The 16157-nt window shown below is 49.7% G+C and overlaps 1 protein-coding gene across 3 annotated transcripts; it reads right to left on the reverse strand.

The window, feature by feature from the left end:
- Positions 1 to 6238: 6238 nt before the first annotated feature.
- Positions 6239 to 15534, reverse strand: LEUTX (leucine twenty homeobox). 3 transcript variants are annotated; one of them, XM_084771062.1, is made up of 4 exons: positions 15263 to 15468; positions 11952 to 12124; positions 9770 to 9921; positions 6239 to 7872 (listed from the first exon to the last, which is right to left on the reverse strand). In XM_084771062.1, the coding sequence occupies exons 3-4, from the start codon at positions 9848 to 9850 to the stop codon at positions 6412 to 6414; spliced, it is 1542 nt and encodes a 513-aa protein (XP_084627188.1). In that variant the 5' UTR covers positions 9851 to 9921; positions 11952 to 12124; positions 15263 to 15468; the 3' UTR covers positions 6239 to 6411. The 3 variants fall into 3 exon arrangements, with proteins under 3 accessions (XP_084627188.1, XP_084627189.1, XP_084627187.1); XM_084771063.1 differs by lacking the exons at positions 11952 to 12124; positions 15263 to 15468 and adding an exon at positions 15517 to 15534 and having other exon boundaries at positions 9770 to 9893; XM_084771061.1 differs by lacking the exon at positions 11952 to 12124 and having other exon boundaries at positions 15263 to 15469.
- Between the last annotated feature and the right edge of the window lie 623 nt (positions 15535 to 16157).

Consider the following 16157-nt stretch of genomic DNA (forward strand, 5'->3'; position numbering starts at 1 on the left):
AACATTCTCTGTAAATTTCCCAGTGTACCCCAGGCCAGAAAGCAGTGCCATCCAGCTGGGTAGGGTAGAAGACTGAGGATTAGTTGCACTGGTTTCACCCTTTTTTTTTTTTTTTAAGATTTATTTATTATTATATATACAATGCTCTGTCTGCATGTACACCTGCAGGCCAGAAGAGGGCGCCAGATCACATTACAGATCGCTGTGAGCCACCATTGGTTTCACCTTTTTAGGAATCCTTCAGCCTCTTTCCAATAACCAGGGCAGGGCCAGCTGGGATGGGACATCTGGGTGTCCATTTGTCCCCAGTCTCCATAAGTATGGGGACTGTATGTTGCTATCCACAATCTCAAGAGAGACCACTCTCTCTCTTTATCTCTGTTTCTCTCTCTCTGTCTCTGTTTCTCCCATGTGTGTGCGTGTGGATGTGTGCATCCATGCATGTGTGTGTGTGTGCGTGCATGCATGTGTGTGTGTGTGTGCATGTGCATGGTGGACAGCAGGGTGAACATGTGTGTACATGCAAATGAAGGCTAGGTTCAGCATTGACTATCACCTTCAATAACTTTCTCTGTCTTTTTTCCCCCCCAAGGCGTGCTCTCTCACTGAACCTACAGGGTCTCTAACTCAGCCAAGCCTAGCCTGGCATTCTCAAATGCCCCCCCCCCCCCGTCTCTACCTCCCCAACTGTGGGACCACAGATGCAAGCCACATCTGGCTTTTTTTTTTTTTTTTTTTTTTTTTTTTGGTTTTTCGAGACAGAGTCTCTCTGTGTAGCCTTGACTGTCCTGGACTCACTCTGTAGACCAGGCTGGCCTCGAACTCACAGCGATCCACCTGCCTCTGCCTCCCGAGTGCTGGGAATAAAGGCGTGCGCCACCACGGGTCCTGGGAACCCAGCCTCACATGTTCATGGCTGCAGAGCAGACCGTATCCAGCGGACGGTTTCTCGGGCCCTAGTTATATTTTTTTCGTCGTAGGTTGTTTTGAGTGGCGGCGAGGATAGACTCCAGGGCCAGGCACCGCCACTGAGCTACATCTCCAGCCTTTTTGTTTGTTTGTTTGTTTGTTTGCTTGCTTGTTTTTCAGACTCCGTAGCCCTCGCCTGTCGGTCTGGAACTCATGGTGATTCCTCTGCCTCAGCGGATCAAGTGCTGAAGTCGCAAACGTGCACCACCACGCCTCGCTCCCAGCCCTTGAGTGCTTGCTGTGCGTGGGGTTTGTTTTGGGGTTTATTTTTATGTGTTTGGGTGCTTTGCCTGCAGGTTTGAATGAGCACCGTGTGGAAGGGCTCGGAAGCGGCCTCACGGGGCCAGGAGAGGACGTCAGATCCCAGCCGGTGTGCATGCTGGGAATCCAACCAGGATGCTCTGCAAGCGCGGGCGCTGCCCCTAACCGCTGAGCGGTGTCTCTGGCCTGGAGAAACCCGGCTTTGTAAATCGTGTTGGCCTCAAAGCGAGGATCACCGCGTCTCCTCCTCTTCCTCCTCCTCCTCCTCCTCCTCCTCCTCCTCCCCCTCCCCCTCCTCCTCCCCCTCCCCCCTCTCCCCCTGCCCCTCCTCCTCCTCCCTGCGCTGGGATTACAGCCATCCCCAAGTCAGTTGTGGCTCTTGAGTCTCCATCCCGCAATCCTCAAGGATTCCAAACCACAGCCACCCAGCGGGATCTCAGGTCTTGCTTTTTCACTGCCTTGATGGCTCCTGAGGACCACTGGGCAAGGTCTCCATGCTCCCCGGCCCCGGTTGCCCTTTGTCGCCCTCCTGTGGCTGCTTTTGAACATTGCAAAATTTCTAGTTCTCTTCCCTGGTGATAACCACTTCCCAGCCCGCGGCTAAAAGGAGTCAGGACTTAGGTTAACCAGCCGCTGGGGAAAATATCCTTGTTTCTACCGCTGGCAGAATTCTGTCTGAAAACGGGCAAGCGTGGACGCAGGCAGAGTCGACGGCCAAACTCTGCCAACACAGGGCAAGCAAGTCCTCAACGGTTCCTGCCTCACAAGTATTGTCTGTCAGATACATTGGGCCAGAAGGCTGGAGATGACGCTCCAACGTTATAGACAGTTTTGGGTGACTGCTCAGGCAGCAAACTGTCTCTGCCCCCTTCTCATTTGGGACGCTGCTAACCTGCACTCCCTGCCTACTCAGGTAATTAATTTTATTCCTTCTCAAGTCTCTGATGGGGTTGAAGAGCAGGTAGTTTAGTTTTACGATTTAAGCTTGGTTGTTTATGGGTTAAGATATCTTGAGGTCTAGATAGATGTTTTATGTTGAGAATGATGAAACATGATAGCTGGTGATTTACATTCAGGGTTTTAGGTGCACCAATATAAGAAAGGTGTTTTCTTCAAGGCTGACAAATACAAATAGCCAAAAACACTCCGAAGGTAACATTTAAATAATTCCTGATAGCTTTGTGGTTCTTCTTGCTGTGGGTGGTTTATTGTATGTGTGTGTAATAATATAAATGTATATGTAAAAAGCATGAAAAATAATTTTTAAAAACTGGGGAAAAAAAAAGAGAATTTAAGTTGTGGCAGGCCGCTGTGGTTCGCACCATTAATCCCGGCGCTGGGGAGGCAGCAGATCACTCTGATTTCGAGGCTGGCCTTTTCTACGGAGCGAGATCTGGGACAGCCAAGGCTATGCAGAGGAACTGTGCCTCGAAAACTAAAAACAAAACCGAAAACTGCGGTTGCTTTTGACCTGGTAATCCCAGAAGAACCAGGAAAATCTGTTACCCCAGGTGTTGGTTCCTACAGAGAAATCAGGACTCATGAAAACCAGGAACCAGTACGACGCAGTTCACCTGCCACGCAACACACCGGAGAACAGACAGTTCGGGAGGTTTGGGCTCGTATTTGGCCAGTGTTGACAGTGGCAAAGGGGCCCAAACAAAGCCAAAAGACCAGGCATGGTAGTGTCGGCCTGGAATCCCCATACTGCGGGGATGGGGGTAGGGGAACGACGTTGAAGCCAGCCTCACAGACACTGACAGTTTGAAGGCAGCCTGGGCTACAACCCACATAACACATACCTACCTACCTACCTACCTACCTACCTACCTACCTACATACGTACATATATATCAAATAGGCAGAAGCCCAGATAGTGTGTTTCAAGAAGCTGAAATCTGGGGCTGGAGAGATGGCTCAGCGGTCAAGAGCACTGACTGCTCTTCCGGAGGTCCTGAGTTCAATTTCCCAGCAACCACATGGTGGCTCACAGCCATCTACAGTGAGATCTGGCGCCCTCTTCTGGCATGCAGGCGTAAATGCAGGTAGAACACCGTATACATAATAAATAAATCTTAAAAAAAAGAAAAAGACTCTGACATCTTGTTTTACACAGACATTAATGATGGGTTGGGAAGTCAGAATGCTTCCCCCACAGCCTGTGGACACAGGGCAGCGGTTGCTGAGGTGGGGAGGCAATCTAGTAGGCACAGCCACAGGGGCCCCAAGAGATCTTTACTTGGGAAAACGGAAGCCCGTGATGATTTGCCTCAGTCTCTGACAGCTCCACCAGCTGCTATTTTCTGTGTGTGTCTGAGTCTCTGTGTGTGCCCTGTGGCTCTGTGTGTGCTCTGTGTATGCCACAGAGGGCATAGGATCCCCTGGGATTGAATTTACAAGCAACTGTGAGCCACCACTGCCTGACAAGTTTTAGACTTTCTGAGACAGGGTCTCACTATGTAGCCCTGACAGGCCTGGAGTTCACCATGCTGACCAGGCTGGCCTGCGACTCAGAGATCAGAGTTCCTCTGCCTCCAGTATGACAAGGTTAAGGCTGTGTGATCCGGGCGGTGTTGGCGCACGCCTTTAATCCCAGCACTCGGGAGGCAGAGGCAGGCGGATCGCTGAGAGTTCGAGGCCAGCCTGGTCTACAAAATCGAGTCCGGGACAGCCAGGATGGTTACACAGAGAAACCCTGTTTCGAAAAACCTAAAGACAAAAATAAAAATAAGGCTGTGTGCCATCTTTGCTTGCATGTAGTATGTGCACTTGGTGCCCACATAAGTAGAGTTATAGATGATTCCAAGACTCCAAACGGCTGCTGCAAACTGAACCTAAGCCTTCTGCAAGAGCAACCGGACCTTTAACCACGGAGCCATCGCTCTAGTGCTGTTTTATGTGTAGGGATATTTTGCCTGCATTTATGTTTGCACCTCATACAGGCCTAATCACTGTGTGTGTGTGGAGGGGGGGAAGCTAGTGCTGGAAACCGCTGGGCTCTACTTCGAGACTTACTCGAATTCTAGCAGAAAACCCCTAGCTCAGCCTAGACACATCAGCGCATGCTGTTAATCCCAGCACCGGGGAGGTGGAGGCTGATGGCTCGCTGCGAGTTCAAGGCCAGCCTGGTCTACAAAGTGACTTCAAGAACAGCCAAGGTTACAAGGAGAAACTTTATCTTGGGGGGGAAAAAAAAAGAAGTAAAAACAAGGGATGGAGAGGTGGTTCAGCAGTTAAGGGCACTGGCTGCTCTTCTAAACGTCGTGAGTTCAACTCCCAGCCACGACGAGGTGGCTCACAACCATCTACAATGGTGTCTGACGACCTCTTCTGGCATTCAGATATGCATGCAAATACAGCACTCATATACATAAAATATATAAATACATAAAACTTGTTTTTTTTAAAAAGGTGGAAACAAACCACATCTGGGAGTCCCAGCAGAACACGCTAGGCTCTGCCACCGTCTCTAGACCCTAAATAGATGTGAGACATGGTGGGATTTAACACAGACACACTGGGCAGGTGCAAGGGTGGAAACCCCTCCTCTGGGTATTGGCATTCTTGTTTTAAAGTTTTGGGAGTAGTATGTTCAGTGTGTGTGTGTGTATGTGAGTGTGTGTGAGTGTGTGAGTGTGTGAGTGTGTGTGTGAGTGTGTGTGAGTATGTGAGTGTGTGAGTGTGTGTGTGTGAGTGTGTGTGTGTGAGTGTGTGTGTGAGTGTGAGTGTGTGTGTGTGAGTGTGTGTGTGTGAGTGTGAGTGTGTGTGTGTGAGTGTGAGTGTGTGTGAGTGTGTGTGTATCAGCCATTGACATAACAAGGTGTATTTGCTTGAGAGGGAAAGCAGTTTCTCAGGAAACGACCTTTCTTGCTTTAGTGCTGGGGTGTACGGGATCTGCCTTCAAGGCTCTGCAGTTCCTCAAAGCCAAAGTGACTTCAGGCTTAGGACAGTGACTGGGGATTTGCAGGTGTCCCTTGGAGGGCTAGAACAGGACAGCAGGAAAGCTGACAGTGATGTGTCTCAGTCACTGTGTGTGCCTTTGGCACCGGAGAGGGATGGGATAAGCCATGCGTGCCCAAGTTGTACACAGGCGCTCCTCAGCTAAGCGGGAATATCTTTCTGCCACCCTTCCCTTCCAGTCTGTGTGTCCTTAAAGACGATGTCATGTTTCCTGCCTAGCTCCCTCCTGGTCTTGTTCTCTTCCCATCAGTGTCCTCAGACCTCGCAACAGGAAGATTTACCTGTTTCCATCCAGAGCAGTTATTACCTGGAAAGACTTCCTAGTCCCTGGCTTCCGGAGCTGCATTTCCTGTCCAGCTAACTCCCTGATGCAGGGGAGTTAGAAACACAACCGCCAAGCTCAGATCAAAGAGTAACGCCATCCCTCCTGAGGAAAACAGAAAGCTCCGGGTTTCAGCCACCTCTCAGCAGCAGCTGCTAGTGCCTGCTTACCCATATAGACGTCTCTTCCTGCATGCTCTCTGGAGACTCACAGGGACCTCTCTCCTTTCTGAGCTAGGATGTTTAGGGTGGGATCCCTCAGGTAGAATCTGTAAATGCCAGGACACTCAGGGGAAAAAAAATGCCTTTGGGTGTAATTCCGTGGCTTTGGGGGAGAGGACTTTCCTAGAACCCTTAGTGGGGGTGTCGGGATATGACTAAGTGGAAGAGCACATACCCAGAACCCCCAGTGAGGGGCTGGGAGCACAAATGAGTGGTAGAGCAGCAGCCTACAGCCCCACTGTGAGGGCTGAAGGCATGGCCTCGCCATAGAGCGCCTGACTAAAATCCTTCAGTTAAGGGATGGTGGTGTGGCTCCATTCTAGAGCCCCTGCCTAGAATCCCCAGTGAGGGGTTGGGGTTACATGTACACTGTAGTATCCCCCAACCTTGCATGCTAGAGACTTTGGACTCTAGCCTTAGCACAGGAAAAAAAAAGAACAGAAGGCAAGTGTCTCAGTGAGCATTCCGTTGCTGCAAAGAGACACCATGACCAAGGCAGTTCTGATCATAGAATGCGTTTAATTGGGACAGGCTTGTTTACTAGAGGCAGGCAGTGTGGAAACTTAGCTGAACAGCATGAGAGGAGAATTCTGGAAGCCTCCCTCATGGAAAAACCAGAGCTTTTGAATTTCCGGGCCTTTCTCTAAAGCTCTCGGCGTGTTTCGCAGACTAATTGCCTCAGTCAAAGCACCCTGGGGGGAGATACTTATCAAAGCTTTCAGGGTCATCATCCCCAGGCAAATCATACATTTTTATGAATGTGTCTATGTCCTCGGTCATAGATGCCCAGGGAGGCGTGATAGGCCCCAGGTCGATTTCGGAGATGTCCAAAAACAGAGGAGGTTGCGGGGGTTCCATTGCAGAGGCACCAGCCTCTTCTGGTTGCGTTTCTTCAGATTTCTTCTGTGTCTCCTGATCACTCGTTAGCGTGGCCTGGCTGGATGGTGGACCCACGTCTGGCGTGGCTTGTTCGGATGCTGCTGCTCTTCTTAGTGTGGCCTGGCTGGACGATGGACCCATCTCTGACATGGCTTGTTCGGATGATGCTCTTTTCCCTCGCTTATCCTGGCTGGACAATGGACCCATCTCTGACATGGCTTGTTCGGATGCTGCTGCTCTCCTTAGCGTGGCCTGGCTGGACGATGGACCCATCTCTGACATGGCTTGTTCGGATGATGCTCTTTTCCCTCGCTTATCCTGGCTGGACAATGGACCCATCTCTGGCGTGGCTTGTTTGGATGCTGCCACTCTCGTTACCGTGGCCTGGCTGGATGATGGACCCATCTCTGGCGTGGCTTGTTCAGATGCTGCTGCTCTCCTTAGCGTGGCCTGGCTGGACAATGGACCCATCTCTGACATGGCTTGTTCGGATGATGCTCTTTTCCCTCGCTTATCCTGGCTGGACAATGGACCCATCTCTGGCGTGGCTTGTTTGGATGCTGCTGCTCTCGTTACCGTGGCCTGGCTGGACGATGGACCCATCTCTGGCGTGGCTTGTTTGGATGCTGCCGCTCTCGTTAGCATGGCCTGGCTGGATGATGGACCCCTCTCTGGCGTGGCTTGTTTGGATGCTGCCGCTCTCGTTAGCATGGCCTGGCTGGATGATGGACCCCTCTCTGGTGTGGCTTGTTTGGATGCTGCCGCTCTCGTTAGCATGGCCTGGCTGGATGATGGACCCCTCTCTGGTGTGGCTTGTTTGGATGCTGCCGCTCTCGTTAGCATGGCCTGGCTGGATGATGGACCCCTCTCTGGCGTGGCTTGTTTGGATGCTGCCGCTCTCGTTAGCATGGCCTGGCTGGATGATGGACCCCTCTCTGGTGTGGCTTGTTTGGATGCTGCTGCTCTCGTTAGCATGGCCTGGCTGGACGATGGACCCATCTCTGGCGTGGCTTGTTTGGATGCTGCTGCTCTCGTTAGCATGGCCTGGCTGGATGATGGACCCATCTCTGGCGTGGCTTGTTTGGATGCTGCTGCTCTCGTTAGCATGGCCTGGCTGGATGATGGACCCATGTCTGGCGTGCCCTGGTTGGATGCTGTTGCTCTCGTTAGTGTGTCCTGCTTCGATGCTGCCAGAGATGAACGCCGCTGATAGTTTCCCAGCTGTGCCAGCACTTTGTCTTGCTGAGTTTTAAACCATATCTGAAAAGAAAATGTAGTTTTAAATCATGTTTAGAAATAATTTTCTTTTCCTTTTTTTTTTTTGTTTTTTTGTTTTTTTTTTCTTTTTTTTCTTTTTTTCTGAGACAAGGTTTCTCTGTGTAGCCTGGGCTGTCCTGGACTCGCTTTGTAGACCAGGCTGGCCTCGAACTCACAGCGATCCTCCTGCCTCTGCCTCCCGAGTGCTGGGATTAAAGGCGTGCGCAACCCCGCCCGGCCATAATTTTCTTTTCTTAAAGGTGCTTTAATTTATATATTTAATGTTTTTGCTTTTAGACAGTGTTTCTCTGTGTAATCCTGGCTGTTCTGGCATTCACTCCGTAGACCAAGCTGGCCTCCAAGTCAGAGTTCTGTCTGTCTCTGCATCATGAGTGCTGAGATTAAAGACATATGCCAGCACACAGGGGTTTTTTGTTTTTTTTTTTCCGGTTGTTAATTTTAGTCATGCTTCTATGCACCCTAGTGCAGCGGTCATGGAGACTTGAAAAAGGCATTAGATCTCTTTGAGCTGCACTTCCATGTAGCAGTGAGCCACCACATGGGTGCTGCAAACTGAACCCACGCCTTCCATGAGAACAGTCAGTGCTCTGAACCCCTGAACCATCTCTCCAGCCCCAGCAATTTATATTTTATTCTTTTTTTTTTTTTAAGACAGGGCCAGTATAGAGTCTGTTGTCAGGAGTAGAACCTGAGGCTTTGTGCGTCTAAGGCAATCACTCTACCAACTGACCGCATCATTATTAGCCTGAGAGCAGGTTAGTAAAGTGATGAGCCTAGAGGAGAAACGTCCCATCCTCAGGTGAGAAAGCTGGTTGCTAATCTCGCATAGATATTTAATATGCTCCTTCAGCCTCCCTGTCCTGGGTCCCTGAGGTAGATGATTTGAGACTCTATCGGTGGCTGGAGCAGACAGAGCATCCCCACCATAGATCACAAGACAGTAAGAAAAGATGGCTCTGGAGTGTCAAGGACAATATTCTGAGCGCTGTGTGGTGGCACACACCTGTGAGCCCAGGTCACGGGAAATAGAGGCAGGAGGGGCAGGACTTCAAGGTCATCCTGATATATAAGTGTGAGGGCAGCACAGGCTAAAATATGACACTATCTTAAATGAAATAAAATAAAAAGTTAAAAAAAAAAACCCAAAACCCCAAATCCCAAGTGTGTGTGTTTTTTTTTTTTTAAATCACTATAACACAGGGAAATATAAGAAACAACTCTTAAGAAAGGAGCCTATAGCCGGGCGGTGGTGGCGCACGCCTTTAATCCCAGCACTCGGGAGGCAGAGGCAGGCGGATCGCTGTGAGTTCGAGGCCAGCCTGGTCTACACAGCAAGACAGCTAGGGCTACACAGAGAGACCCTGTCTCGAAAAACCAAAAAAAGAAAAAGAAAGAAAGAAAGAAAGAAAGAAAGAAAGAAAGAAAGAAAGGAGCCTATACAGCATTCAGGATGCAGAGGCAAGTAGATCCCTCAGTTTGAGGCCAGCCTAGTACCTAGTGAGTTCCAGGATAGTCAGGGCTACACAGAGAAACCATGTTTGTTTGCTTTTTTTAAAGACTAGCCTTAGATCTGTGAGGTGTTCTGTCATGAGAGGGAAAGAGGGTGGAACTGGAGAGACGACCTGGTGGATAAGAACACTTGAGCCTCTGGCAGAGGCCGCATTCCCAGGACCCACCTCCTGCAACTCTGTCTCCGTGGGATAGGACCACCTCTTCTGGGGTCCCATGGCACCTGACATACGTGTGCAGCACATACAACCAGGCAGGTGTGCACACATGCATGTAAACCATTTTAAAACTATAAATGACAAGAACAAAACAAAGCCCACAGGAGGCCCTGGGCTAGGTGATGACCCCGAGTCACACACGGCACACGAACCTGCAGAATCATGGGATTAACCTGGAGCTTTGTAGCCAGCCGCTGGATTTCCTTTTGGTCTGGGAACATGTTCCTGTGCATGGCATCTTGCAGTGCCCTGATTTGCTCAGCACTGAGCACAGTCCTGAACTGATGGGTTTGCTGTGGCTGTCCTGTGAGGGAAGAAGCAAGAAGACTTTCCATCCTTAAAGTGTTTATTACCCAAAGCTAAACCATAGTCATCACCTTACACTTAAAAGTCTTTGATTTTGTTGCTTTATTTTTGAAGACAGGGTTTCTGGGGGGGGGGGGGGGGGAGGTGCCCCTGCCTGTTCGGGAACTCCCTCTGTAGATCGGACTTGTAAAATTGTTTTTATTTCCTGAGACGTGGGCATGAGCTGAGAGCTGTACCCAAGCTTACTGATACACGGCTTGGACTGATCCTAGAGAATTTTCGTCTGACTCTTCCTAGCACAAGCTCTGGAAGCTTCGAGCCTCCTATCTATCTCACCTTCTGCACACCCCGATCCTGAAGGCTGCAGCTTCCATCCTCCATTTGCTAAGATAAACCTAGAACGTTTTCAGCCTCTGAGACTTAGTGTTGAACAAAGCTCGCCCTTTCTAGTTCTTTCTGGACTTTGGCTGGCTGATTCAGCTCAGCTGTTCTGGCTCAAAAGTCCTCTCTTAGCTCAGGGATTCAAACCGGCTTCTCTCTCTCTCTGCTTATCATGATACTGCTCTGCTTGGGAAAAAAAAAAACCAAAAACTGCCTCTGACCTAAACCGCACCAAACCGGATTGCAGTACAAAACTCTTCCAGAACTCGCTTGGCTCTCTCTCATGTGCTGCTCTGTGTTCTTGTGAGGATTAGGCTTATCCTATCTCTGACTTGTACTGAATGCAAACATGCTTTTGTTTTGATCCCAAGTGTGGATTGTGAAACCGGACTTGTGTGAGGGTGCGCAGCATTTGTCTGCTGGAAACAGACTTGTGAGAGGACAGATGATGTTTGTCCACTAGAAAAGAAGCTGCCTCCTGCCGTGGGGGGTGGGGGTGGGGGTGGGGGTGGGGGTGGGGGGGGTTGGGGGTAGGGGTGGGGGGATGTTCTTTGAAATGTGATTAAAAACCCAGGGAGGGAACCAGGTTAGCTGAGAGGGCTGATAATAGAGTAATAACTGCTCAGTTGTTGTGCTGTGAAGCTTGTTAAAATTAAAAAAAAATCCTAGTATGGACTCTGAAAGGAGATAACACACACACACACACACACACACACACACACATACACACGTATATTTATTTGATATATATGATATATATATATCAAGCCTCACAAACAATGGGCTGGCCTGGCCTTTTTTTTTTTCCTAGCTTTTTGACCTTGGCTGTTTATGTCTCCACTTAGAATTGCTTCTAGAGAGAACTCCCCCAGAGAATGCTTCCAGATTCTGGGTCCCAGCTGCAGCTCCTGCTACTGAGGTTGCCGTCACCTTTGCTGAATTGCTAGTTCGCTGTTCAACAGGTCCACTGGAATCCTGTTGCCAAAGAGCGGAACAGCTCCAAGGAAGTGAGTCTTAAAAAAAAAAAAGTCTACTTCTCCTGTTCCCGTTAGTGTCTTTCCTGTCCTGTCTGGGGCAGGGTGGGCTGGAAGGGAGGTGTAAGAATTAAAGAACCCCAAATAAAGTTGGTTTGAAAAAACGGTCAAAGCTTACAGGGACGCGCTCTGTCGAATCTTTCCCTGATGGCTCACATTGTCCCTCAATAGACCTCACTGTCCGCAATCAAAGGTGTGTTCTGAGCACAAATCTGTGTGTTGTGTTCTGAGCACAAATCATCTGTGTGTTCCAAGTACAAATCTGTGTGTTCTGAGCACAAATCTGTGTGTTCTAAGCACAAATCTGTGTTCCAGCAGGATCACACGGACCTAAGATCTTTTGAGATGATCCCTTACTGCAGCAGCCCTGTTGCCGGATTCAAATTCCTCTACTAAGAGCTGGGCAGATGGTGCACGCTTGTAACCCCAGCGCTCGCTCGGGGAGGCAGAGACAGGTGAGTTCAAAGCCAGCCTGGTCTACAAAATGAACGCAGGACAGCCAAGGCTACACAGAGAAACGCTGTCTGGAAAACAGCAACAACAATAAAATTCCTGTACAAGGCTGGCCTGGAACTCAGAGGCCCAGTGCTGGGCGGAGAGGTCGGTGCCATACCTGACGGGAGCGGCTTGTCAAGGCTCTCTGTCCCTAGGGCTCTCGAGCTCTCCACTGCAGCGTGAGAATCACATGGATTGCCGAGACCGTGACTAAACAAGACGGTCTGCCAAGTGAACACTCAGCGTCTTCAGACTTTCAGAACAAGCGCGTTGTGGGCTCGAGGCAGATAGCTGATCGGTCCAGCACCCAAGGAAGCAGAACAGGGGATAGAGAGATGGGGAAGGCACTCGCCTAGCGTGCTTGAGGTCATGAGTTCAGTCCCCGGGCTGCTGCGGTGTTGACCGCTGGACCTCCCCTTTGTTTTTCTGACTGTTTCTTGCGTTGGGTTCCTATTTCTGTTCTTTTATTACTTCTGAATCCTCGCTCCCTGATCTAGGGTCCGTTTGACATCGTCAGAGGGGGCTTTGGCACGTACCACAGCACACACGTAGCGTTCCGAGCACAAGATGATGGGGTTGCTTCTTCCCTGCCCTATGTGGATCCCAGGGAGTAAACTCAAGTCAACAGGCTTGAGGGGCAGCACATTTACTCACGAGCTGTTCTGACTCTCAATTATCCTCATTGTAGGCAGAGCATGGTGACACATTCAAGGGACCGAGAATTTGGGAAGCTGAAGCATGCATGTTAAAAGAAGCATATGACCAGTAATATAATAAGAATTGAGCATTCCTAGCCATCAGAAAAAAAAAACCAAAGAAGGGATGGACACATGGCTTAACGTGTTTACCAGTGCCTACTGCCCCGTTCCCAGCCCTGACAGTGGATGACTCACACTGCCTGCCTTTATCCAGCATCCATGGGCACTGTACACACACACACACACACACACACACACACACACACACACACACACTTTGCACAGACATGCACGTGAACATAGTTAAAATAATAAAACGTATGGATGGAGAGAAGCAAACACCCCACCAACTGAGCCACTTGCTGCTCTTGCAGAGGAGCCCAGTTTGCTTCCCAGCACCTGCAAGTGCCTCAGAACCATGCATGACTCTGTGTGCACAGGACCTGACGCCCTCTCTCACCTCCTCGGGCACATCACAGACGTGGTGCACAGACAGAGAGGCAGGCAAACTCTCTTACGCAGAGATGTAGTGATACTGTTGGTTGTCCCCCCTTGCTTCCCTACAGAATTAACTAAAACCCAGGTCACTGGGCGCACCTGGGAGGGCTTTCTCGCCAGGTGATTAGACAACTCATCTTGCTCAGCCTGTGGTCATGGTAGCCACCTTTAATCACCTCGCTCTGGAGCCAGAGGCGGACAGATCACTTTAAGGTCTGTCTGACTACTCACTGTAGTTCTGGCTGACATGGAACTTGTACAAATTCTCCTAGCTCTGCATCCCAAGCACTGGAATTAAATATATGTGCCACCACACCCAGCTGATGATCTAGAAGAAGGGAGGGAGGGAGGGAGGGAGGGAGGGAGGGAGGGAGGGAGGGCGAAGGAAGGAAGGAAGGGAGGGAAACAAGGTAGGAAGGAAGAAAACAGGCTGGTGAGGGGCGGCGGGAAAGTTACTCATCCACAACAGTGAGCATGGAAAGTGGTGCGACCACTACAGACACCAGTCTGGATAGTCCTCAGAACGTAAAATTACAATTACCATATGATCCAGCTGTACCACCCCTCAGCGTATATCTGGAAACATTGAAATCAGAATGTCAGAGGGTACCTGAGCACCCATGTTGACTGTGGCCTTATTCACAGCAGCCAAGAGGTGGAAGCAGCCTAGGTGTCCATCAGTGAGCCAGACTCACTGACCCCACAGTCCTCTCCTCTGAGAGAGGTAAACTAACAACAATAATAATAATTTTAAAAAAAACCTGGATGTTGTGGTAACTAAAGGTTAACCTCAGCACTCAGGAAGCAGAGGCAGGTGAATCTCTGAGAGTTTGAGGCCAGACTGGTTAGAAAGCAAGTTCCAGGACACTCAGGGCTACGGACAGACTCTGTCTCCTCCACCTCCAAAACAGAGAAAGGAGGAAAGACAGGGAGGGGGAGATAGAGAGGGAGGGAGATGTGGAGACAGAGAGACAGAGAGAGGAAGAGAGAGATAAAGGAGCCAAGCAGTGATGCACCTGTCTTTAATCCCAGCACTGGGTGAGGCAGAGGCAGGTGGAGTTCAAGACCAGGCTGCTCTACAGAGTGAATTCCAGAAACGCCAGGGCTGTGCAGGAAAGCCCGTGCGTAAGGGAAGGGAGACCAAGGGAGAGGAAGGGAAAAAATTAAAAAAATAAAAAAGAAGGAAGGAAGGAAGGACAGAAGAGGCGCACAACTTTAAACCCAGCACGCCAGAGGCAGAGGCAGCTGGACCTCTGTGAACTCAAAGCATGCTTGGTCCTACAGACCCAATTCAAGCACAGCCAGGGCTACACAGAAAAACCCTGTCTAAAAAAAAAAAAAAGAAAAGGAAAGAAAAAAAGAAAGAAAAAAGAGGGGAGCACCACAAGAGAGGTGGAGGGTGTCTTGGGTACCTTAACGGGGGAGAAAATATGATCTAATGTGAATAAAAAAATGAAACTCATTATTTTGTACAATTAATGTACGCCAAGAGATATTACAATTGTTTTAAAAATTGTGTTACAAAAACAGAAAATGTGTTTGTTTGTGTGTCTGTGTTTTGGGATAGGGTTTCTTTCTGTAGCCCTGGCTGTCCTGGAACTAGACCAGGCTGGCCTCGAACTCAGGGATTTGCATCCCTTGCCTTGGGAGTGCTGGGATTAAAGACACGTGCCACCACCTGGATGAATTCATTTTTCTCTTTTTTTTTATTTTTTATTTTATTTTATAGGTCTGTAGGGATGGCTCTGCAGTTAAGAGTTCCTTCTGCTCTTGCAGAGGACCCCAGTTCTGTTCCCAGCACCCACATGAGCCAGTTCACAAACTTGACGTCTCGGGGCACCAGTACAGGTCACATTCTGCTCTTGCAAAGGAGTCCGGTGTGGGTCCCAGCACCCACGACTTCTGACCCAGGGATCCCTTGGCCTCTTCTGGTCTCCAGGGACACTCGAAATCCCCAACCCACAGACACACACTGGTGGTTAATTAAAGTGTTGAACAGAGGCCTGGAGGATGGCTCAGCTGTTGAATCCTTACACAGGCAACATCATGGATTCCAGCCTCAGCAGGCAAAAGAAGGAGAAAACCACAAGTACCAGAAGTTATGAAGGAAAAGGAGAAGACATCTCTGGCACTCTGGGATCTGGCTGCGGAACCCCAAGAGAAGTTGGACACCTCAAATCTTGGAACAGCCGCAGCCGTCTGCACCCAACCCTGGCTCCCGCCCTTTACTCACGGGACATGGAGTCTCTCTGAGGAGCAGATTCCTGGTTAAGTCCTGTGCCTGGGAGCCCCCAAGACTGTGCCCTCAGCGATGCAGGATTTGGTAATGTAAACAAAATTATATCTCGATCTTCCGGCCGCTGCCCAAACTCTCCTTAAACCAGGAGGGATAGTCCTTTCCGGTGCAAACTCTACAAAAAACAGGATTTTGACTTGGGAATCTCCTAGGATCCTGGGGTGGGGGAAAAAAAAAAAACCCTAAACAGCCTGAGGTGTGAAGGCGCATGCTTTTAAAGCCAGCACTCAAGGAGGCAGAGGCACCTGGATCACTGTGAGGTGGAGGCCAGCCTGGTCTACAAATCAAGTTCCAGGACAGCCAAGGCTACACACACAGAGACCATGACTCTTTTTTTTTTTTTAAGGAAAAAAATGAAAAGAAAAGAGAAAAAAAAAAGAAAGAAAGAAAGAATTTAGGCGGCTCATGACGTGGTGAACCCGGAAGAGCCACTAATTAGCCAGGAAAATCTGTTTTTCAAGGTGAAATCACTACCTAGGACTCCAGGTTTTACTTCATATAGAGAAATCAGGAGCCACGGAAACCAGGAGCCACTAAACTACAACAAATCACCTGAGGCCCCATCAAGCGTGGTGCTCTCCGCCTGTAATCACAGTGTTGTGCAGGGCGAGGTAGAAGGATCTAGTTTGAGGCCAGACTCAACGACACTGAGAGTTAGAAGCCTGGCACATGCTACCCTGTTTCTAGAGTGAATCTGATAGCCAGGCGCTGGAGGGCTCACTTCTAATCCAGCACGTGGCAGAGGCAGAGGCAGAGGCAGTGCAGAGGCAGAGGCAGAGGCAGAGGCAGACAGGCTCAGAGGCAGAGGAAGATACATCTCTGTGCATCCCAA

This window comes from Acomys minous (genome assembly GCF_964271855.1).
Source record: "Acomys minous genome assembly, chromosome: 20".
NCBI classification, from domain to species: Eukaryota; Metazoa; Chordata; class Mammalia; order Rodentia; family Muridae; genus Acomys; species Acomys minous.